The sequence below is a fragment of the Nothoprocta perdicaria genome, unplaced genomic scaffold (assembly GCF_003342845.1).
Source record: "Nothoprocta perdicaria isolate Ctin4 unplaced genomic scaffold, notPer1 scaffold_1, whole genome shotgun sequence".
NCBI classification, from domain to species: Eukaryota; Metazoa; Chordata; class Aves; order Tinamiformes; family Tinamidae; genus Nothoprocta; species Nothoprocta perdicaria.
The window spans coordinates 4069679-4094472 of NW_020454093.1; the positions used below are offsets into that span (position 1 = coordinate 4069679).

The 24794-nt window shown below is 42.2% G+C and overlaps 2 protein-coding genes across 5 annotated transcripts in view; one reads left to right on the forward strand and one right to left on the reverse strand.

Moving 5' to 3' along the window:
• IQGAP2 (IQ motif containing GTPase activating protein 2) overlaps positions 1-24794 on the forward strand; it is a 110299-nt gene that overhangs the window by 58226 nt on the left and 27279 nt on the right. Inside the window, exons 5-15 of one of the 3 annotated variants that reach the window (XM_026036531.1) lie at positions 132-208; positions 4998-5065; positions 5423-5536; positions 7220-7401; positions 7664-7751; positions 8300-8463; positions 8964-9051; positions 11447-11610; positions 12160-12320; positions 15465-15589; positions 17343-17506. In XM_026036531.1, the coding sequence (XP_025892316.1) occupies positions 132-208; positions 4998-5065; positions 5423-5536; positions 7220-7401; positions 7664-7751; positions 8300-8463; positions 8964-9051; positions 11447-11610; positions 12160-12320; positions 15465-15589; positions 17343-17506 (1395 nt within the window). The remainder of the gene's footprint in view (positions 1-131; positions 209-4997; positions 5066-5422; positions 5537-7219; positions 7402-7663; positions 7752-8299; positions 8464-8963; positions 9052-11446; positions 11611-12159; positions 12321-15464; positions 15590-17342; positions 17507-24794) is intronic. The other 2 variants (XM_026036537.1, XM_026036544.1) reach the window with 2 other exon arrangements.
• F2RL2 (coagulation factor II thrombin receptor like 2) lies at positions 19277-23395 on the reverse strand. 2 transcript variants are annotated; one of them, XM_026036555.1, is made up of 2 exons: positions 23181-23395; positions 19277-21544 (listed from the first exon to the last, which is right to left on the reverse strand). In XM_026036555.1, exons 1-2 carry the CDS (start codon positions 23236-23238, stop codon positions 20463-20465), a joined length of 1140 nt encoding a protein of 379 aa, XP_025892340.1. In that variant the 5' UTR covers positions 23239-23395; the 3' UTR covers positions 19277-20462. The 2 variants fall into 2 exon arrangements, with proteins under 2 accessions (XP_025892340.1, XP_025892334.1); XM_026036549.1 differs by having other exon boundaries at positions 19277-21550.

Below are 24794 nucleotides of genomic sequence, written 5' to 3' on the forward strand. Positions count from 1 at the left end.
AATTTGTAGCTGTATAGAAATAAGTTAAGCTTTTATAATTCAAAGATATCATTCTGAAGACGACCTGTTTTAGGTACTTTTCTGTTCAGTAATTTCTGTTCTCCTTTAAGTGTCTGTTCTTTGTTTTTCAGATTTTTTATCCAGAGACGACAGATGTCTATGACAGGAAAAACATACCTAGAATGATATATTGCATTCATGCTCTAAGGTAACTGGTGATGAGAAAGCTTGTTAAAGTAACTGGGAAATTTAGGATTGTCAGTCTATATATATATCTTTAGGCAACCAGTATGTCAGACTGTTCCAACTTACAAGTTTATTAATTTAAACTTGGAGGTGTAAGCTGAACTTTTAGGACTATTGGGCAAATTATTTCTGAAATAGAAATGAATTTAATGCAGACATTCTTTTCTCGGTATTGATATATACTGAGCTTCTTTCTCACCCAATTTGCATGCATCACTTTGAAGTATGTAGTAAGACAAAATAAAGAAATTGAGAAAACCTTTGCAAAACACTAGTATGACCATGGTGCAGAAGTGCCCATCAGGGACTGAAAGTGATGCTGAAGTCCTATCCCAGAAGAGGTGCAAATAATTAATGTGTTCTGAGGTCATTCATCTGAAATATAACATTTTCCAAGGTTTAAGTTCTCAGCAACTTTCTCTTTGATGTAATTCAGAGTCAGGAAGGTGTTGGTTACATCACTGAAGTACAGCTAAAGGCTTTTCGTTTTGCCTTAAGCCTTTCCCTGTGATGTTTAGCTCTCAAAGTCCAGAACATCTGCCTCATCGTGTCCCTCGCGCGAGAGGTGGTGGTGTTGGCAGACAGCTCCTCCCTTCTGTGGCTCTCCTGGCTCATTTCCTGCACATGGAGATCTCTCTTTCCTAACTTGCTTGCATACTGGGCCTGCAGAGATATAGCTAGCTATGCCACAAGCTCCCTTGTGTGTTCCTAAAGGCATCTATAAGCATAACAACTACCTCATGGGTATAGGTCAGAAACTACTCAATATCTGCTGTAACTGAAACATTTTTATGGTCTGATCTTTGAGATGATCCACATGCTTCTGCACTTCACTGGTGGTTGTATGCAGGTCAGTGTGTGTGCCAATAAAGGCATGCTACCAAAGTTCAGCATATTTCCTTAAAATGCTGAGTGTTTGGAGCTACCCGTTCTCGTCTTTCAGCTGTGACAAGTGTTGCCCCTGGAAATCATTACCCCTGGTGTGATGGTACTGACTGTCCAGTATCACCAGGCTCGTCTGAAGGTAGCTATTGCCTGAAACTGTAGTGAAGTCACTTCTGTCAGCGGTGTCTTGTGTAAGCTTGAAGCGATTTCCTGGCGCGGACACATGGGGCTCCTAATGCTGAGCAGCTCGGCCGGAGCGGGGGGCTGCGTTCCCCTGCGCTGAGCTCACCGGCCCTGCTCACGTGTTTTGCAAGGCTGGAACACAATGGGCTTTGCAAATGTTTGCTTCCTCCTGCGTGGAGGACTTGGCCCGTGGTGGGTTTGCGTGTTATGTGAAACATGACAAGGCAGTCATCTCTTAGGCACCTCTTAAAGGACTCTCTAATCATTGTAATGCCAGTATAACTTTTTATTTTTGAACTGGATTTGGCAATGGTTTGGCCTTTGGGTAGGAGTTTTCTGGCTTGATCTGTTCTAGGATTTATGATAATCTCAGAGATGGCCAGTGTGTCATCTTAGCTTTCACTTTGAAGTTTCTCATTTACATTGTTTTTTTCCCATTTATACCAGCACAAAGCTGTAACTCTAACTGTAGTTCTGAATTACAATTTTAGAAATAGACTTTATATAAAAGACATCAAATACTTTCCCTCAGGAAGGGGGAAGCACCTGTGATATTTTGCTTATGAGACTTTCCCATGACAGTATAGGATGCATTATCTGTACAATGAGACAGAGTTGTCAAACTTCATCTATCTTCATGTCTTTTCCTAAAATGTACATTGTCATTGTTTTCAATTCGGACTCCAGTATCCAGATTAAATTGTAAGCAGACTATATAAAAAGGAGGTCAGGTTCTCAGCCTTGGAAACAGCAGTTAGGGATGGGACAGTCTTGACCGGCAATACTTGCCATTGTGTTGGTGCTGGAGGAACATGACTCTGCAGGACCCCAGTTATGTCCCTGCTGAAACCGCTGACCCCTTGGTCAGTGTTTTCCCTGGTCCTGTGCTGCACATCACTGCCTTTTTGTCCTCCTTCATCCTCAGTGTTTGTCAGGGCATCCTCTCCTGGCTCCCTGGGAATTAGCACAGTAACCATTTTTTTTAGAACAGCCCATGTCCCTGCTGTTCTTGGTGTCTGGCACCACAGCATCCAGAAGGAGCAAGTGCAAGCCAACTTTTCCGCATTGCCTCTGTAGCATGTGAACATGATCTTTTTATGAAGAATCACTGCAGAGCTTAAATAAAAATTTCTGATGCATCTTGGAGTGCAGGCTCAAGTTTCAAAGGCTTATGGCTTGGGAAAATGGAGCACTTTTTCTGAGAGGTGAAAGGTTGACCTGCTTCCCATTCTTTCTTAGCTGTTACCAAGTTGTTATTCAAACATCAGGATCCTCGAGCTTTCCAACAAAACTACAGGAATCTTTTCAAGCAAAGGATATATTATCTTCCCTTCATTCTTAGTAACCACGAAGCCATTTTTAGTTGAGGCTTTTCAAAAGGAATTCAAATGGAAGCACAGCTAGCCTGCATAATTAACTTAAGCACTTAAAGTTGCTAAAATTATATAATTGACCTTCTAAGTGTAAAATACCCTTAATGCTAGGTAACAGGAGCAAAAGGTCCCATCTAGCCACTGTCTCTTTGACATCTGCGATGTTAACACATCATGGGGAATGTCTTGGAGTCTCTGAGGCTCTGCTGATGTATAAGCAGATGGAGGGCCTGAGGGCAGGCACTGTCTTTAAGCAAAGTGGTTATGTGTGTTTTTAGTAGGAATGCTCTGAAATTGAGAGCACTGGTTGCCCTTACAATATGTGAAAGGATTTGCACCGTCAGAAGCAACTCTGTGCAGAAAGGAATGTCTCAGTTTCTAGATTCCTGTTAAATATAATTACTCCTATGCTTTTTTCCGTGTTGAAACATTGATAGTTAAGACAAGACTGAAAAAACAAAGGTCTAATTTTCACTTCTTGCATCATTTTCCTTGATAAAGCTGATTTGGATTAGGGGTTGGACTAATCAAGCTAAGAACTGCTTTATTTGAAGAAAAAGCTAACAGTGATTGTTTTTCCTGAATAGCAGTGCTTAAACCTTTTCCTTAAATATTTAGCTTTAGATCTTCATAATTGTGTCACTATGCTCTGGACAAACCATCCCTCTGAGGCTGGACAGTGTCAGAGCAGAGTTTTCCCCAGGAAGGATGCAATAACAAGCATCCTTGTTAATAACAGTATAGCAGAAGTAGGTATTGGTATTAGTGGTGGGCCATGTGTGAGCTAAGCTGACCAACAGGATCCAGGAACCTTTGGTTGGTCAGCAGTGAAGCGTGGTTGTGTGGGCAGTGCCAAGGGAGGTGCTCCCAGCAGCTGCTCCTTCTCCTTTCTGTTTCTGCTGGTGATGTTAATACAGGTTTCTGAGGTTCAGCTTACCTCTCTGCAAGTGTTATGCCTGCTTGTTTTCATTGGAAATTATACCTTAGAGCAGACTAGGAGTGTCTGGGTGTTCCATGTGGGACATGCAGCAAATTTTCAGCACCACCTTGTGGCTCACAAGCTGCTGCAAGCAAAGGAGCACAAGGTGTAAAACCTTCTGCATGCGCCTGCAATGTTCAGTGGCAAAGTGAGCGCTCCCTTGAGTCCATGCCACTTCCTTCCCACATTACCCCAGGAAAGCCAATGCGTTCCTGTAATGCTGCTGGTTTCTGTAACTGCTGGTCCAACATGTGGTGCTGTGAACACTGCAGCTGGGACCGTGTCCCTGACTTCAACTTGCAGTAAAAACTCCTTAAAAGCCCACAAGGAAAGATTGGGCAGTTCAGGGTAAAGAGTGGGTTCTGGTTCAATAGGTACTGTAGTCAGGTGTGGTTTTTTCTCCAGGTATAGCTAACTTGCATTTAAGATTAATTCGAAAGGTGAAAATAGTTCCAACGATTTGGAGGGCTGCAGTAGTTGAAAGAGTATCTTGCATGTGTTTCCCTCTGTCCAAGTAGTGATAGGGTAGAGGGCAATGCAGACAAAATACTGACTCTTGTGCTTTAAAATGTCAGCTACAAATACTTGTTCTGAGATCTCATCCTGCCATGAAGCTGTAGCTTAGAGAAAAATGAGAAGATAACATGTTCCTCAGCCAAACCCCAAGCCACAATGCACACCTGCCATGTACCGAGTTGTAGGTAAATTTACTCAGCTGTTTTTCAGATACCACTACAGAGCTTTAGGAATAATTAGCAAAGGCTTTCATGCTATGATGAAACAAAAATACTAGTAGCATATAGTTCCTGGAAAGCACTTTTACATTGAGCTTGCTTCATTTTTCAGAAGGTAAAGAAATCAGTGGTGTAAGTGTGTGAGGGGAGCTTGGATGGACATATAGGTCCATGTAAACTACACTAAGCAAGGATGTCAGTAATATTAATTATAAGGGTGTAGTAACTTAAAACAGTACATAGGTCCAAAGCTTTAAACTGTACTGAAGTTATTTCATACCTTACTACTGTTTTCATGCCTTTAGTTGTCCCCCATTAAGGTTTTGTACTTGTCTACGTGTCACCTGTGGTCTGAGATGCTTTGGTAGTCTCTCTTAGAGATGCTGGTTTGAAACATTTTCAGTTGGGGGGGGGACCCTACTTTGTGTAAAACTTATCTACAATTTTATTTATGCTGTATTTTATTCCATATCTGTGAAAAATCAAGAATTAAAGAATGAATTTGTGGCAGTTATATTAGTACAAACACCTGTTTCACTTTTGCAGAAAGCAGATACTGTGGCAAACATGCAGATTTTCTTTTTTTTTTTTTTGCAGTTTATATCTATTCAAGTTAGGATTAGCACCACAGATTCAGGACCTACTTGGAAAAGTGGACTTCACAGGTAATAAACTGCTTATCTAATCATACATTAAGTAGTTTTCACCCAGTAAATTTGCCAACACTGTACATATTTTCCATTATGTTCTTTCTTCTCCTTCAAGGTTGTCCTGAACATATCCTAATTAAGTATGTGGGAGGCTGCTGTTTTTAATGAATGTTGATCTTTGAAGAATGGAAGGGAGTGAATTTATGTGAAATATTTGTCATGTCTTAGATTCCTTCAAAATAGGAAGGAGAAACCGCTCATCCTTAGCTGCAGATTCTTATAAGAAATGATGTGTCTCGTTGATATGGTGATTACTAAAGAATTTTGAGATTTTGTTCTGTTAATAGTTCTTTTCTTAATATATGTAAACAGAGGAAGAAATCAGCAACATGCGCAAGGAGCTGGAGAAGTATGGTATCCAGATGCCATCTTTTAGCAAGATTGGTGGGATTTTGGCCAGTGAATTGTCAGTGGATGAAGCTGCATGTAAGCGGTTTCTGTTCTGTTTTCTACTGAATACATTTACAAAATACTAAATTACTCTTGAGGTGTTCTAATCCACCATCTTGTATTGCTTAGTATTAAATGTTTATTGACTGTCACATCACATCATTATCAGACCTTCTGCAATTTGTCAGTCTGCATTTATAAGTGAAAATGTATCTTCTCTTGTCTCTGCATTGACACATAGTAGGTGCTACCTGCAACTAAGACTTTTTCTACCAGCTTGTGCCTGTGTTTAATGTCCTGGCAGCTGGTGTGCTTTTGGCATGACAACCTGTGCTTTTTCTGTGCCTTCACAATCCAGGGTATGATGGACTAATGATGGAGTAATAAAGACAGCACCATGATTGTAATTGCATTTCTAAATTCAAAAATCAGCGTCAAAAGTACTTCACAGGGTGTAGCTAGGCTGCACACTCAGCCCTGTGGTAACAGCATATGGGCTGTATCTAATGTGTGCTGGTGCACGAGGACGCCGGGGCGATAGCTTCTTAATCAACTAAAGTTGCTGCTGTACTTAATTGAGTTAAAGGAAGTGGTTTTAGAACAACTTTGTCATGAGTTTAATGCCAAGGCATGGAAAACACTGATAAGTAGGCAGGTTGTTTCAGTAACTGCCCTCTGAGAACATGCAGCTCAATTTTATACTTAATTTGCCCAAGAGCAACTTCCAACTTCTGCTCTTGCGTTCTGCTTCACCAAACTTCTGTGCTCGTTGACCTGGTTTAAAAACTCAAGTTTCTTAATCATGGGTGAGAATTTTGGAATTTTTTTAAACACACTGAAAGGAACTGAAGACCCTAAGTTCATGTATGTACTCTCAATTAAATTAAGTCAAAAGAAAAGAGCTCTTCCTGACTATTCTAGCTTAGCAAAATCATGCTAGCTGATCCACTTAGAAGGCAAATTGTAAAATAATGTTGATAGGAAAGCTAGTGTTCACATATTTTTCCTGACATCTCACTCTTTTTTTTTTTTTGTGAGCAGCTGCTTGTTGCAGCTCAGACAAGCTATAGCTCTAGAGCTTCTTTCCTCAAGACCAATCTTGGGCTTCTCCTTAGGGCCTGAGGATGTTCTAGCTGGGAGAAGTAGAACAGTGACACGCTGAGCAAACATTGAATGGTTCTGTTATTATCATTTAACTAAGCATCAGGAGTGGGACACATTGAGGGCAACTATATAAATTGCTACAGGCATCATGCATGTTAGCATTCATCTCAAATATATGGAAATAAATGGATACAAAGGATAGGTTTCAGAAGGTTTCCAACCTGGTTTCCAGCCTGGTGCCCTGAAGGTGTCTTGAGTGAGGTAAGTTGCAGTCCCAGAGGTTTAAGCAAAGGAGACAGAGAATGTGCATGGGACAGCTCTACAAAGGAGCATGAATTTGACGAGTTGCTGCTAAGTTACTCGCATGATCATACGTGCATAGAAACTGTAGATTTGGTTCTTTCTTACCCTTAGTAGAGTTATTCTCTTGTCTTGCAACAGCAGCTAGATAATTTCTAGTTGCTCAACAATTTCCCTACATCTAATTAAGAGATGTGTTTATGATCTCAATAGCATATTATTGTCTTTTTCTAAAAGAGAAGAGAGGAATTGAAAGGGCTTGAATTGAGTGTTTTTGTTACTTCCTGAAATATTGGATGTTGCTTTTAATTTTAGTGCACGCTGCAGTAATAGCAATTAATGAAGCTATTGAGAAGGGAATAGCAGAACAAACCATCGTCACTCTGAGGAACCCAAATGCCATGTTGCTGAATGTGGATGAGGAACTTGCACAGGACTATCAGAACGAACTCTTTGATGCTAAAAGGAGGAAAGAGTCAAATGCAAGGCTTAAGGTAGTGGTATATTATTAGTACTCACAGTATAAGTGCTTATTCATGGTTTTCATACTGTTTTTACATAGATGTTTTACAGGAAGCAGAAATGCTTTAAATATTGCTCAGCCAACTATCACAAAGTGAAAATTTTGGTTCATGTCAGCAAATATTAATTTACAAGTAAATGGGTAAATATTTCAGTTGATTTGGTTTTACTGGCTACACTAATCACTATTACAGCTGCAAGTTTTTTGTTTACTAGCAAAGATTTTATTTTTTTTAGAATGGCACCATCTCAGAAGAGGAGAGAGATGTCTATGAAGAGCTGCTGACACAAGCTGAGATTCAAGGCAATATCAATAAGATCAACAGTAAGCCACTCTGGATCCTTATGAAAGCGTGGATATACAACATACCAATCATTTTCCAAATTTTCCAAGCTTAGGCTGACTTGAATTTCACAGGAATAAGTAATATTTCTGTGGAAACCTGTAGCACATACTGAAGTAGTTCATGTCTGTCTACAAGAGTGTTTTTTCTTGCTGCTCCTTCTTTGCTAATCTTCTGGGGACTATTGTCTGTTTTTTGCTGAAAGGGCTCCTCAGTTCAGGATCAAATCTTCTTTGCCTGCTTTGTTTCCTTATGTTCATGTTATGTGCAGAAGTCTGTAAATTTTGACCCCCTCTTCTATTAGAACCAAAAAATCATAAGCTTACATTCATTAACACTACCTGTGGGTGAACTGCTCCCACGTGAGCTCACACTGAGCTAAAAACTCCTTTAGTAGAATTAGTCTTAAACTACAACCCTCTGCTGGATAAAACCCTCTAGTTAGCCTTTAAAAAAGTGAGATGCTGACAGCAATGGATTATTTTTTGCAAAGCCTACTTGCTGTTTCTGAGCATTGTTTTCATTTCAGTTCACGTAGCGTTAGTCCAAGTGAATGAGGCTATTGACGGGCAAGATGAAGTGGCGCTGATGGCAGGTTTGAGCCGCCCTGCTCTGAGCCTACTTGAAGTTCTGCCGCAAAATTCCTCATGGTACCTAATGCAATTGGGTGATTCTAAAGAACAGAAAATGCAGGTAATTGAATGGTACTACCCTGCCACACCAGTCTGATTTTTTTTCCCCCGATTTAATCAAGGTAGCAATTAGCTTACTGTGCATTCAGCATCACTTTATGGAACAATTTTCTAATTAAAAATGATTGGTTTACTAATCAATGGCAAACCAGTTGCATTTGCAGTAAAAAGCATGATGCACTCATAGAAAGTTATTAGTTAAGGTTTAAAAAGAAAACTTGTTTTTTAAACTTGAGTACAGCAAAAAGCTGTTGCTGAAGCAGTAACACTGGAGGAAGAGTATTGGAATAATTGATATTTTTGGTAGAAATTTCATGATTTCAAATAAGACCAAAATAATTTTGTGGGGAAAAAATAATGCTGTGTTTAAATGTGCCTTTGTATTTGACATTTGGCCAATGCTGTGCCCAAATCCTAGTGTTCCACCCAAGGGTTTTATCCCTCTTCTCTTAAAAACATACACTTAAAAACATAATTGAATCTTTTTTTCTGATCTGTTAGATAGCAGGGTTTCCAAATATGCTCGACAAAAGTGAAATACAGAAAGAAGTTAGTGTTGCCAATGCGGAAGCTGAGGCTCACAAGCTTAGTGAGTAACTGTCTTAATATTCATTTTTACCATCCCAATTTAATTTAATTAAGCTGATTAATTGAATCTGCAATTCCTTGCATGTAAACAGGGCTTCTGAAGCTGTATGAATTGCATTTCATTTTTGTTACTGTTCTCAGTGTCACAATTGCCAAGTCACCAATCTGTGCTGCGTTGGATATATACTTTTATCTGAGGTAGCTAACACTTTTTTCTTTGAATAATTTCAGCTACTCATAAACACATTGGCTAAAACTGAGCACAATGCATGGCTTGATGGCTTGAAGAAATACTTCTCTGTGCAGTGCTGAGCCCCACACTTAATTGTGGAGTGACCATAATTCTTATTACATCAAAAAGAATGATCAAATGGAAAAATATTTTGCATTCATGTAGCAGAGGAAAATTATTCTCACTTGTAGATACACATCTCTAATCTGTTCTTAGCCTGATAAAGTCAGAGTACAAATGCTAAAATACCAAAGTTAGCATTCAAAAATATGGTCAAGGGGATCTAAATTTGCAGTGCATGTATTGGCAGTTGCTTCTTTGGACTGGAAGCTTCTTTGCTAGGACATTGAGCTTTGGTTAAGCTGCTGTCATTTCATGCTACATCTGGCATGGCTTTAGTGGCTGTTGTCTCTGGTGTTATTTGCAGTGCTTTGGATCCAGGCTGATTGCTTTTGTAATATGTCTTGATGGTAGTACTGTGAGGTAAGCTTAAGCCAGAAGATAAGCTTGATTTCATGTATCAAATGTTAGTCTGGGACAGGCATGGTGTGCAGGACTTTTCTGTAAAAGAATTTCTCCTTCATAAAGGAAATGGGAAAGAAAATGGTCATGTAGTAAGTGATTTGGAAAGGGGTTTGCTTATTTCTTATGTTTAGCTAAAAAGGAAGAAATAGCATTTGCTATTGGAGCATGAAGAATTGAAAAAGCTTGGTTTGCAAGTTGCATGCTTTAAGGTGGAAGTCAGTGGCTTAGCTCCTGACTCCACAGTCTAGTTCTGTTACCTTCCCTTTCCTCTTTTCTCTAAGAAAGGCATGCATGCAGTAGCTCCGAGACCCTTTTACTTTCTCTAACCTCAAGAATAGCAAAAAAGAGAGCTGTCAAGAACAACAAATGACCATGCTTCAGAACAACTGTAAGAGCTTATTTTAGGTGGATGTGGTTACTTAAGCTTTCAAAGTTTGCACATTGAATAATATGATCTGGGTGCTGCTGCATATGTGGTACATGCAGGCTTGTACAGGCTTCAGCAGGCAGTGGTGGCTAAAAACATGTTCTAGATGGAAGTAAAGCTCTAAGATAAGGTGGAAGAGATGGGAGTTATTTTGCTGATGGAAATGACACCTAATTGTCGTTCTGTATTTTGTGGAATGCGCTCTAACCTTCAAGGCTCTTTCCCTTTGCACAAGACTGAAGTAGTAGCTTAATGCAACTTGTTCCCAGGTGTGTCCTGGGCAGGGTCCTCCAGAATTGGCTCCTCCAGCGGCGCAATTACAGAAGCTGTGACTAAGCTAAGGGGTGTTGCAAGGTTTCTGGCCAGGTGCAAAGCCTTCAGCGTTTTCTGCTGGAGATCAAATGGCTGCTGAAGTCAGTCCAGCAGAAAGCAAAACAAACTGTTTTGCACAGAGAAGGTAACATTAGTACTTGATGGTTTGTACTTGATGGCATTCTGCTTCATGTGGAGTCTGAGCTGTGGAGAACGGAATGATTTCCGGATGGCTGTGCTTGAGCACTGAAGTTTCAGTATCCCTTCAGATAAAGGGTTAGGCAATGGCACACAGAAATAAAAGGGAGGTTTTACCATGTGTGTTTTCCTGAGTTTAGTTACAGACGATTCCAACCCTCCTGATCTTGGCTGATTTTTACAAGACTACCCAAAACCCAGACAGTAAAAATGTCGTTGGCCTTGCAGGATAGACTTGTTCTAGAGTGCTGAGTTAGGCCCTGCTCAAGGGAGGGGAGGAGAGGGAGGAAACAATGTAGATGGGAGGATATGAGGTGAGGTGGCACTGGGTCACTTAAGCTGACGTGCCAAGCATTACTGTCATAAGCAAACACCAGAGGAACATTATATACCTTTTTTAGTGGGAGAGATGAGGTCATTGTTTGGGATTGAAGATACAACATAGACACGAGGTTGTCTATAAAACCTAAAGATCAATAAAATTTCAAGTCCTCTAGCTGTTTATGTACTGCATGCTTCCGAACAGACCTTATTTTTGCAACATTTGGCAGATTGTGTCTTGAAGAACCTTATTTGTGTACCGTTAACTTTGCCAATGACAGCAAATGATGTTTTTGGATGACGTAATTATCCTCTGCGTGACATAAAAGAGCAAATGGCGTGTGAAAATTAATAGGCTTTTCTTTCCCTGCTGTTCTCTAGAACTTATAGCAGTTGACAATATCAATTCTGCAATTCGTAACTGTGATGCTAGTAAAACACTGGTTGCACTGATGAACCCGGAGGCCCAGTTGCCTGTTGTTCACTCATTTGCTGCTGCTGTCTATCAGACTGAGCTGTTCAACCTTCAACAACAGAATGCTGTGGTAAGAGTGAAAAAGCTTGTGACCTGCTCTCTGATGTTGCAAAGCCAAGCCATGACAGAGCACAAACACTGCATGTTGTCATGGAAAATACCTTAACTCTTGCCGTGGTTATGTACTGCATGACTATTTTTGATGGAATAAGCAATATTGAATTACAGCAGTTGTTTCTTGACACACTTCACTCTGCTGAGCTCTTGTGTTGCAACAAATTGGCAGGCATTTTTTGGACTGTTGCATGCTCTTATTCTGAGGACTAACTCCGTTGTATATGTTGCATAGGAAATAGCATCCTGATAGAAGGAGAAAGGGATAGAATGTATTTTTGCAACTGGGGCAAAAAACAAGGCTGATAAGAACGATGTGTAGCAAACTGAGTAAGCTCTACCAACAGTGGTGTGTTAATGTGACACTACTGTGGTTAGGAAGTTGGCTTCACACTTGACATTTCTTAATCAAATCTTATCTCCTTGCTGGTATCTGGATTGTGTAACTCGAATGTGTTACACTGCTTGTTTAGCTTCCTGACTGAGGCACATTATTGTCCTACAGAATTACCTGGCACATGATGAACTGTCTATTGCTGTAGAAATGTTATCAGCTGTTGTGTTGCTAAACCAGGCCTTGGAAAATAAGGACATCCTAACAGTAAAGAATCACCTCAGAAATCCATGTATTGGCTTCAATAATCTGGAAGAAGAAAACTTTCCACGGTAAAAGTTCCTTTTGTCTTGTCTGGATGAGACTTGGCAACTTCTGCAAAAGGATAAGTAGGCATTTTACTAAGAAGACTGTCCTCTGTTGTGGTTGTCAAATTAAAAGGGGATGAACATCTGTCTCATATGTCAACTAGAAAATCCTACAATTGTCAAGCTAATTGTATCTGCAAATACAAGCAATCACAAGGCCTCAGATCTTTGAGGGCAGAGGAATATTTTAGGTGGAGGACAGATGTTTGGGGGAAGTAGACATTAAGATCAGGCAAGAATTTTTGCAGGACTAATACTTGAACTGTTAATCAGTAACCAGTAATACTGAAGGATCTTTGGAGCGAGAGAGTGGCTTAGTGGCCGGAGGTCCGGGAGGCCCCTTGAAGCAAGGCTAACGCCTTTTGCTTAGGAGCTGCGGAAGTGTGCAGAAGCGCTGCGCAGTGCCGCCTGCGAGCCGCCTGGGCACGGTGCCCGGCGTGTGCGCGCGCTCGCCGCTCACCCGAGGCCCTGGCTGGCAGGGCACCCGCTGCTGTCCGGCCGCGGTCTGGCGCGTCGCAGCCAGCTGCTGCCTGCGCGCTCTGCTGCTCCTGCGCTGCCTCTCTGCGAAGGGGCCACGTGAGAATCACAGGATGGTTGAGGTTGGAAGGGACCTCTAGAGATCATCTAGTCCAAACCCCTGCTCCAGCAGGGACACCCAGAGCACAGGGCGGCATCCAGGAGGGTTCGGGAGATCTCCAAAGAAGGAGACTCCACAGCCTCCCTGGGCAGCCTGTGCCAGGGCTCTGTCACCCTCTCAGGAAAGAAGTTCCTCCTCACATGCAGATGGAACTTATTGTGTTTCAACTTATACCCCTTGTCCTATCACTGGCCACCACTGAGAAGAGCTTGGCAAGGTCTTGGTGAGGCACATGTGGGAGCGCGTGGCGAGCAGGCTGGTCCTCTCCCCGTCATGGCTGTGGATTCGAGCTGCAGGGCTGGAAAGTGTTGCGGGGAACCCCTCGAACAACAGCCCAGATGCTGCAGCTCTCTTTTAGGCTGCCGAGGGTTATTAATCTAGGAGGGTCACCCCCAATGTGTCTCAGAGCTCAAGGAAGAACAGTAATGATAGCAATAGGTCACTGTTTTGGACAGAGGGAGGCTTCCTTCCTGCCAACGGGTAAAAAGTGTCTGTGCTGACCCTGAAGAGGGGCAGGAGAACAGGTACAGCAGAGCCTTTGCCTCTGCTGGTATGACATTGGGATCTGTAAGCAGGGGCAAAAGAGCTATCTGCCCAAAAGTGGGCTCCATCATAGCTAGTGCAGTGCTCTGACTGGTGTCACTATGGTTTATCCCTGACCACAGCTGCAAGCCGATGCAAATGGGGCATTAGGAATTGATCAGGGCAGATAAGAAATTAATACCTAATGCTGTTGTGTAAATCCATGCTGCCACCCACATGCTGAATACTATAGGAAGCTTTGGTTGCGTCCTACCCAAAGGAAAGGTAGGGCAAGGAAAAGTTCAATTGAGGAGATACGCTCAATGGTTTCTACCACAAGAGATGAAGTAACAGTAGCACTGTCATTCCCAGAAAATAAAACCTCAGAGGAAAGATAACATAGGTCTGCAAAACTGCTTGGCATGAGGAAGATTAATAAGAGCTCCTAGTTTCTCTTATTACTTCAGCTATGTTTCTAATGAGACTTGGAGTGACAGGAGACTACTAGCTTTCAAATATTAAACTAAGCTGCGTAGGAGCACAGTGTGTGACTATGAAATGCACAGTGATAGATGCAGCCTCCACCTCGAGAGGCCTTTAACTGCAGGCTGCTGAATGCTGGAGGGACAAATGGCAGCAGGAAGCTGATGTGCACCCACAGTGCTCTAGTAACCCTCCTTTTCACACCTCTGTTGGTTGTGGACAGCTATTATGCCTGTCACTCAGGCAATTCCACAGGAATTCTACAATTATTTAACTGCATGCTACAGTCTGTATTATTGTTGAGGGCGTTCATCCCACCTTAGTCTGAGAGTAACATGAGAGTAACAAGAGCAGATGTCAGCTGCAGCACCTGCACTTGGGTCATCTTTCTGTGTGGCCTTCCTCTGGCCATGACCATCACTGTGCCCAGAGCACTCTTGTCTTATGGGCAGGAGGGGCTGCTACCTGATGCATGGGTGGAAACTCTAGTTTTTTACTTAAAATAGCAAAAGCTGGACCTACTTTCTCCCAGACTTGGTGATAGGCTCATGCAGTAAGCAGGAACACCCAGCTCTGTGGGTTCTTTACTCTTTGGCATGGTACCAGGGAGAAGGCTGTGGATGCTGTGGTGCAGACGCTGCTAACATTATTTGTGGACAAAGCTGGGGTAGGAAAATGCTTCTATTCCTAACGACTTCCCACAAGAGAGAGAAAGACACAACATAGACACAAATCCCAGTGCTTTCCTCCCTAGATGCTGGTGGAGAGTCAGGAAGAACAAAAGTCATGGGAAAAGCCCTATGTGAGCAGACGTGTTCAAAATAGCTGTGTCAAGAGCTAAAATGCTTGTCAGGCACCACTAGGCCCCTGTTGTTGAAGCTGCTTTGGCCACTAGATCACACAATATTAATTTCCTTCCTGCAGTTGTCTCTTGAGTCTGCCGTCAATGTTTAAAACTCCCAAGGTTTAAACAATTGCCCTGTTTAATGAGATTGAAGGATGTAGTATAATGAGTAATCTTAAGTCCATAATCAAATATTTCATGGCACTTTGGAAGCAAGCAAGCTCTCAACAGAATCTGAGGGATCAGCTGTTGATAATGCAGTAGGATCACCCTGGACCATAGCAGTGTCCTTAAATACTCATAGAACTCAAAAAAAAAAAAAAAAAACCCTCTAATTTGCATGTTAGGCTGCAACTTCTTGGACTCATACGTTGCCCTCCTTCCATGTTGCCAGAAACAATGCCTTGATTTAGAGAAATGGGCGGATTTTTTAGCTCCTGAAATGCGTGTGTAGAACCAATACGGCAGCTTGTATGTTTTTATGATTTGTGGCAGGAAATGAATATTTATGTGAAATTTATTAAGAGAAAAATACACTAAATGATAGACAATACATCTGACTGACTCTTCATATGACTTCCTGTATATGAAATACATTTATGTATTTTATATCTTCTTGTAGTTATGCTGATACACTATTGTCTATTAAGTCAGAGGCTTCATCCCAAGGCCAAGATTATTTAAGCTGGAATGATATCCAGAACTGCATTGACATGGTTAATATGCAAATTCAAGAAGAAAATGAAAGTAAGTAACTCTTTCTCTACCTTGCAGGCAGAGATGATGGTCTGGTCCATGGTGCATAAATTTCTGTGCTGAATGGTCTTGTGCAGACCCCCCCCCCCCCCCCCCCCAAAAAATAGTAGTAATAATAATAAAAAAAGATATGATTTCAAATGCCTGCCAGTTTTAAAATTTCCTGAAGTGCTCCTAGCTATTTTTTGTTTAGCTGAAGGGTGTCACAGGATGTCAGCTGCCAGCTACGTGACCAGTGCCATGGTGCCATGCATATGGCAGCAGCCCAAATATCCTTTGGTACTTGTGCTGGATCACAGACTGGTTGAGGTTGGAAGGGACCTCTGCAGATCTAGTCCAGCCCCACTGCTCAAGGTCATCTGGAGCATGTTGCACAGGATCGTGTCCATGCAGACTTTGAATATCTCCAGAGAAGGAGACTCCACCAACTCTCTAGGCATCTGGACCAGTGTTCTGGCACCCTCACAGTCGAGCAGTTTTTCCTCAAATTCAGATGGATGGTCTTGCAGTTGGGATTTTGCTGAATTTGCAAGCACAACATGTTGGGAGCCAGGGACAGAAATTCCTGGCAGGGTCCTGTGTAAAAGTAGCTCCTGTGTTTAACTATTTCCAAGCCCAAGTTCTCAGCAAGAGAGCTGGTAGGAAGCTGTGCAGTGCAGCTACTCTTCCTGCTCGTTTTAGATGATTTCCTGTCTAGAGAGGAGTCTGCTGTGCCCACTCTTTTCCATGGAAAAGGTTTCTGAGTTTTTCTAAACACTTTTGAGGCTGAAAGTGCAGGACTTAAGCAGCCCCCCTGGGCCGGGGGGGACCAGCAGCCTGGCTGCTCTGGGGTTCAGGGATGCCTCTCCATACTGTGGGAGACAGGATGGCTGGAAGGAGATGCAGTTCCCATAGAAGAGCTGGTTCTGAGCACTTGTGAGGTCACATGTGTGACCACTCCGGCGGCCCAGGGGCACCAGGGTTGGTGCTGGCAGGCATGCCGTTCATCTCAGGTGAGGGTGAAGCCCTTGCTCCACCTCATTGCCCACCCTGTAGTGGCTCTTGACAGCTAGGATGGGGTGCAGGGCACACTGACACTCTTGGCATGGGCAGGACATTGGGGTTTTAAAATGCTGGTAGCCGTCGTCAAGCTGAACAAGGTTGGATGGGGGTGTTAATAAGTGATGCTCACTGGCTGAAATCCCAAGTGCCAGTGCTCTGGAAACTTGAGAGATTTGTCCAAGAGCAAGCACCTTTGCTTTGGTTAGCTAAGGCAGAATCTAAAGAGATGAGGTTAGGCTGGTATGGCAGGCCATCATTCAGAGATCACTAGGTGCGTGTTTGGGCAGATAAGAGTTCCATGTAGTCAAGTCTGAAATCACCCCAAATGAATCTTTCAGCCCTCTAAACCAATTTGTAGTTGAGCATCTTTACCCATGCAGTCTTATGCCTTAAATTAAGGTTCATGTGGATTGTACCATCTTGCTGTAAAAGTCCTATTTCCTTTTGACTAGGATTCATGTGGGGTTTAGGAAAAAGCAGATTCAACTGACTAGATAAGTTGGATAGTTTTCCTTGCTCCTTTAGTTAAGAGCTTCATGTTAATATTTGAGCAAAGATCTTTAAATTAGCTGCTGTTGCTGCCTCTGCTTTCATGTAACTTGATTTTTTTCCTGTCTTCTGCTGCTGTGTGTTTGTATTTCCCATGTGATAAGCTGTATCTTTCTTTGATAACTACATTTTTAATAACTTTTCCATTTCATAGGAATTATTGCCATCGGTCACATTAATGAAGCAATTGACCAAGGAAATCCTGAGAGAACTCTAGAAACTCTGCTGTTAGCCACAGCCAAGCTGCAAGATGTGAGGCCAGCGAATGCAAAGCATTATCAGGATGTGCTGCACCAAGCCAAAGCGCAGAAATGCAAGGTGAGAGCTTTAAACGCTGGAACGTTGTGATGTGGATTCTTACGTGTACATCCCTGTCTTGGGACTTATATTAAGATATATTCTGCATGTTTGCTGCTACTGACTTAATGTAACCTTGATTTCTTGTGAATTCTATGAAGTTGATGCCGCAGTGGCAAAAGAAATGGTAACTGCACTGATGTAGCTATGAACTTCTGCAATGGTCTAGTTACCAAGCTTAGTGCCAGACAGGTAGCTTACAAAATAAATGAGACCTCAGGTTTTTGCCAGAAGTGTAGAGCTGAAGAGGAGTCCCTGTTTCCATTCTCAGATTTCTAAGCTGTTTCATAGAGGGGCCCCAGTTGCTTCAGTTTGGGGGTTTAATCCCCTAATGGCTTGTGTATTTTTATCTTGCCATTGTCCTGCAACAGCCTTGTGCCTTCCTGGTACGTGCCTGCAGATGGAACCCGGCGCAGCAGGATGCCGGGATCCGCTTCCGCAGAAGCGATGCCCTGCTCAGCCCCGGCGTAAACAGAGCAGGCGAGCAGCTTGCAGGATGTGACTGAGTGTGGGATTAGGCAGAGCTGTGAGCACAGCACGTAAAGGCCAGGGCTTGGAAAAGACAGCCAAAATTCGTGTGGCATGTTCCTAAGGTAAATGTTCAGCTGGAAAAGCCCTCGTGCTTTGGCATGTAGAAATGTCTTCCTGCTACTTTGCCACCTCACCTGCAGTTCGTGCTGTGAGAACAGTGTCTGCAACTATAGCCAGAGCCTTGGAATGAGATTGCACAAGTTTTGGCTCCTTCTGCAGGAGCACGTTGGCTCATTTGGATCCTGGAAGCCTCCTCCCTTGCTCTGCACTTGGGTGCATTCAGTGCACCCCAAGTACTTGATATGCCCACGAAAGATATTTGGGATGTTCTTTGGCACTTTGGCTGACCTCTCTCTTCCCAGGTTTGCTTATTTTAGCCTTTTTATGACTACTTTTAACATATCCTTTCCTTCTTTACTATAAGGCCATCCTCTTGTTTAGAAAGAACAAAATATTGTTTTGTACATGTTCCCAAAAGATACCAAAACACTTCCACCCTAGACGTATTATATGAGTTACTCTATATTCTTTTTACTGATATCACCATAGTCCTCCTTTAGACAAAGGTTGTGTTTAGATTGAGCCTACCAAAAGCAATGAACAAGCAGAACTGAGAGGGTTATGCTATAACCATAAAATCCATCCCCCCACTTCTGATAACTGTTTTTAAAGCACATCTGTGTTCAATTGTTTTTGGCATGTTTTTAGAGTGGGCTGCAGAGGAAGGAAGTGTTTGATTTACAAGCCTGATAGGTCTGCCTGTGCACTTCCTGTATTCCCCACGTCTGGAAAACCGTATGGGTCACAACCAAGTGCTGCTTCCATCTGTTCTCCTGTCACATCCCTGCCTGTAACTGTAATGGCTTTCGGTAAATGCAGTCTGCACCCGAGTCTCCTGCTTCCATTGTAAGGCTTCATCTCAATTCCCACCTACTTGTTCCTTGCTGGAAATGAAAACACAAACATGGAGTTTGTGTATTCCCATAATTTTACACAATAGCTTGTAGCAGTTCTCAAAACCACGTCAAATCATGTGTGTGTGAATCCTGAGGAAGTGAAACTATGATCAGATACCTGAAATGTCAAGCAAATGCACCAGACTTTCACATGGTTCCCATGCTTTATTTTTAATAATAGAGATGCAGGCGGTTGGCTTTTACAGTCAAACTGTCATTTTTATTATGTTGACAATAATTGTAATCTTTGTTTTAAGGTAACTTATTGGTCCTTGTTCATTTTGCAAAAACGAGAGGATAAATATTTCAGACTAGGAACCAAGAGCCTTACCGGTCTCCAACCTCTTGGAGATACTTTCAGTTTTCAACATTTCCAGTGCAAATGATTTTATTTTGAAGTAATGCTTCCTAATGCTATTCAAAACTCATAAATCTGCCTTTGTCAGCCTTGTGCGCTGCAGTTGTTACAAATACAAACACAAGCTACTGACTTCATTTTGTAGAAACCTGCACTCAGGACTTGCAGATTCTGAGTTTCTATAAATGTGCAAGCAAACTCGTCACTTTATTAATGTGGACAATTACAAGTGTCCCCAGCCGTTTGTAATGGTCTAGGTATTTCCTGTGAAGATGTGGAAATCGAGGGAATACGAGGCAGTAACTTCCCTGTTGCGCTTAATGAGCGAGAGCGAAGCACGCCCGGATCGCTGCTGATAAGGGCTGGCCTCGAGCAGCGCTCGTGGGCTGCAGGCGCGCGGGGCTGACAAAGTGGAAGAACAAGTCTGCAGCGCAAAGCTGCTGAAGTCGCCTCTCATGGTGGCTTGGAAGTGCGTCAGGTTCTGCACACCGCTGTGGATTTACTGCTGCTGGAAGCTGAAGGCACCCTGGCTTTCTGTTTCCATCATCCAGGGCAATATTTGCTCTTGGCCGTATCAGGATGCGTAGGCAGGAAGCTCCTGTGAAGCTATGCTGTCCCTGGACACAGAGAAAGTGCTTTTATTTGTTCCCATTTCCACTGCTGCCAAAAGGTGTTTTGGCATCAGCATTCCTGCAGTGCAGAGAGCTCATCTGAAGGATTTGGAAATCATGAATGGGCCTGAAAGTGCTGCTTCAGGAATTGCCTTGTCCTCTAGCGTTTAGGTGTTGATACTCTCTTCCCTAAAGCCATAAAAGGGAACTTTTTAGAAGAAAATGGAGGTGCTTAGCTACTTCCCTGAGTCGTAAGTACATCAGTTACTGTAATATGCCTGATATACCTTGCTAATTCTGAAATTTTATTTCAGAAGACACTTCTTATGGTGCTTGGAAGGAAGTAAATTTTATTGTGCATTGTGTTTTTAACATGTTTCATTGTTGCACCTCAGGTTTATGGCTCCGTGGCTTAACACTGTACAAAATCATTCCCACAATAATAAATACAGAACTTAAATTCATTTTTCCCTAGATACTTTAACCATTGTTAGGTAAGTGTTGGACTGACTTCTAATTTTGGACATCAGAAAGTAAAGGAAAGGATCGAGGCAGCTGTTTAAGCTGCTAAGACATAAAGCAATTAGATAAAAAGAATACAACCTGTCTGTATTATAATAGTAGTAGTTGATGTGATGGACAATGAGGATAATGTTGCTTGGTACAAAGCAAATAGCAAAGATGGTGAGGATCAGAAGACTAACTTTAACATACCAGAACCATTCATGAGTCTTGAGTGTTTGTATGATGGAGACGTAGCAGAAAATGACAATCACAAGAGGTATTAAAAATCCAAAGACGGCCAGGGAAATGTAGTAGTAGAACTGGAAGGCCGATAGGGTCTCACAGGCGTTGTGCACGTCGTGGCAGGTGAAGATGCCCAGCGGCTTCACGTAGTAGCTCTGCCTCATGAGGCAGAGGGGCAGCATGTACAGGAAGACGACGGCCCACGCGCCGGCGCAGACGGCCGTGGCGTAGGCCCGCTTGGGCAGGCGCTTGTACATGAAGGGGTGGACGATGGCCACGTAGCGGCTGACGCTGATGCCCGTGAGCAGCAGGATGGAGCAGTACATGTTGCCGTAGAACACGGCCGTGGTAGCCCGGCACATCCATTCGCCAAAAATCCAGTTGTTTCCGTTGAGGTGGTAGGCTATCCTGAAAGGCAAAACGATGCAGAAGAGCAGGTCGGAAACGGCCAGGTTGGTGTAGAGGATGGCCGTGCACACCGATCGGATTCGGAAGAGCAGCATCCACAGGATAATGGCGTTGGAGGGCACGCCGAGTAGGACAGCGCTGAGGTAGACAGTGGGGATTAGCTTGGTGCTGAGAGAACTAGTGAGGTACTCCAAGGTTGTGTTGTTGACTTCTGTTAGAGTTGAGTCGTTGGGTGGTTTTGAGGAGCATTTGTGCTCTCTGGTACGAGCTGTCGTCGTCTCCCCTTCTATAGCGTAAGGGGGGATATAATCATAGTCTCTCACAGAAAATCCACGAAAAGTCTTGATAAGAGACACAGTTTGAATTGCAGAGTTATTGTGGGAAGACTCTGAAGCTTGAAAAAGAAAGTAAAAATTGTTAGGTTTATTGGATTATTGGTATAGTCTGCTACAGGTAAGGCGAAAGGCAAGTCTTTCCATGTGAGAAGTGTTTTATGTTTTTTTTGTTTATACCAAATGTGCTCATGGACATTTATCATCTAACATGCAATCCTGAAAACTTTGCATGAATGTAATGTTAAACTAGATTTTCTGCATTTCACACAGTTTTAGTCATCTTTGCTGGCAAAGTTATTGAGGTTATAATGTAATTGAAGTCTATAATGTTTTCACCTGTGGAGGGTTTTTGACAGGCAGTACCAATTCTGGTCACTTTTCAGGTAGTTTGGTCTAGGCTTGGTCATGATTTTCAAAGGAAAGAGGATTAAAATTCTTGCCATTTAATGTAGAAAATGCATGACAGCAAAAGATGGGAGGGGGGAACAAAACAAAACCCATTTTAACTCCATGCTACAATTTTCCAGTTAGGAAATCCAAATAGTTTGTTTTTGGACTTACAAGTCAATTTAATGTTCTGTGTTCCCCAGCTTTAAACTCTAAAAAAACCCCACATCTTTTCAATTTCTCATACGTGAGGTCGGCTAGTTCAGTTGAGAACTGAATAAGGGTATTTGGGTTGATATTAGACCACATTTATTTGTAAGTAAATTTTTTTCTCCAGGGAAGAAAACCTCAATTGGTAAATATGGGGATAGAGCCTAGTAGTGCTGGTTCCTTAAAGATGCTTGTTCCTGAGTATCCAATAGAGAACTTAAAAATATCAATATGCACTCACAAAGATGAAACACCTATGTTTGCAACAAGGACCATGGAAAGGAGCTTATAAAAGAGATTCTGGGGAATGCACAATAGTAACTGAGATGACTTTGGTTGTCATTTAAAAATTCTTAGCTGTCTTGAAATTGCAATTCACAAAAAGTGAACTATAACTTGAACTGAAACAGGGCATTTTCTTTTACCCTTCTATACTGGAATAAAATAGGGAAAACAGTTTTAACCAGGCTTAGTTTTGAAGCCATCAAACTTGCAATAGAGTGGTTTGAAATAATGTAATTAGTAGACCGTATATCTTTTAATATTTTTAGATGATTAGTCCAAAAAGAGCTTCAATCACTCTAAGATGTGTGTGTGCGATATATCTTATAGCTTGTTTGATTTATAAAACAGAGCCTATACAGATGAATTCAGTTTGGAAGCAGCTTTAATTCTAGTGAGGAGAAATTGGCTTGGTCATTTCCTTCATTTAGTTTTGTCACAAAAGAGCTATTGGAGCATTTCCCTGTAATGACACCATCTGTGAAGCTGTAACCCTGTTCAAGTCTTTAAAGCAGAAGGAACATGACTCTACAGGTCTAACATCTAACATTACCATAACAGCCTACAAATATAGGCAAAGGTGAGCCTGGGAGAGATGTACTTTCTATATGCTCCATTAAAAGTGTTTTTTTAAATCCTTACTGAATGTGATTGCGCTAAAGGGGAGAATAACTCAAGGTGTCGCTGAAAAGCAAGTATAAAGATCTGCTTTAAATGACTGTAGCTATCCACAGTCTATTTAAGCTGCTAAAAAGTTGAAAAAAGCAAAGCTGTCAGCTAGAATACAGAACACAGGAACGGAGGGCTTACCTGCTGCAAAAAGATTCGAGGTAAGAGAGAACACTCCAGTTAAAACCAGTATCTTCATTGTAGTATGTCAGATCCAGCCAGCAAAAATCCAGCGCTGCTTTAGCTCATTTCAAGAGGTTTTTTAAGGGGATTTATTTCTCAGCGAAGACTGATAGCTCTGTCCCCCAGCAGCATCCTGTGGGCATGGGGTTTATGGCCAAAGCAAGTTTGTTCTTTGTCTACTACAGCAAGGAGGGTGTGACGTATCCAAATATGCACACATGACTCAGTTCAGCCCCTGCCCAGCACAGATTAAATTGCTTTACTGCAGCAACTTTAACTCCTAATTTACCAAGGGCCAGGAGGTGACGAGGGGGCTCTATTTTCTGCTGGGATTTGTGAGGACAGTTATTTGGAGGAAAATGTTTTTCTGCAAGAATCAAATGAGGGTTTAGTGAATCCTTAAAGGTCTCATCCACAGAGACCTTTTTAATTAAGACCTAATGAAATCCTGTGCTCTTGAGTAAGAAGTCAGACTCAGGAAACAGAGTGGTGATCTTGGTGCAGTAAATGTAAAGGTAAAAAGACAGACTGAAAAAAATACATCTTACAAAGTGTGTGCCCTGTGTAATGAGCTGTCTATGCTCCTTGGGCTGTGTGTCCCTCTGTCCACCAGGCAATGTCCATCCCACCAGGTTGCAGACTTGACGGACACTGCCTTTACCCCGTGTTCATTCATTGTTGTTCTCCTCCTTTCTGTCTAAAATACTTTTATCTGCTTGAATGCCAGGTAACAGTGGTTTGCCTTCAGCCAACAAAGCTAGAGCAAGTCTCAGTCTGGCTTCCAAACTAAAAGCAAGGACCGGAATAAGCGGTGTTCAGCTTTGGAACAATGTTTGTATTTGTCCTTGTAAGAAACTCATACAAACTGGAATGCAGATTCCTCTCCATTTCACAATCTTATTCCGGAAACTCTTGTTCTTTTTTTATTTTAGTATGTGCTCTCTCAGGTATTAACTCCAGTTTATTCTGCTACACTTGTGTTATATACTTGTGTCCTGCTATTACATCAGTGCTTGATAGTGCTTCATTTGATCTAAACATTTTGTTGCTTCATTTACGTATATTATGAAAACAGAAGAGTATTTTGATTTTTATTCCCCATTGTTTACTCTTAATATTTGTGGGCCACTGATCTATTGGACTTTGACCAGCAGTTGAGCCCTGTAGTCCATTATGAAACTGGTTGTTTGCCCACATAAGCTACTAATGCTGTGTGACCCTTTTCTCACCTTTATTTTCTGAAATACTCCTCTGAAATATTTTTTGAAATAACTTTATGAAATATGTTTATACACGTCTTTATCCAGTGACTATATTCCAGTTCCTCTTATCCATAGTATGTTATGGGTCTGGCACTTTTCTTTTTTGGAAACCCTTGTTCCCTCAGAGTCATAGAATGCTTAAGGTTGGAAGGGACCTCAGAGGTCATCTAGTCCAACCCCCTGCACATGCAGGGTCACCCAGAGCACGGGGCACAGGGCTGCGTCCAAGCGGGTTTTAAAGATCTCCAAAGAAGGAGACTCCACAACCTCCCTGGGCAGCCTGTTCCAAGGCTCTGGCACCCTCACTGTC

Coding starts and splice junctions, on each gene's coding strand:
- F2RL2 (XM_026036549.1), bottom strand. CDS start 23,238: ATGAAGATACTGGTTTTAACTGGAGTGTTCTCTCTTACCTCGAATCTT. Junction 21,551..23,180: donor CTCGAATCTTTTTGCAGCAG/GTAAGCCCTCCG, acceptor TTCTTTTTCAAG/CTTCAGAGTCTTCCCACAAT.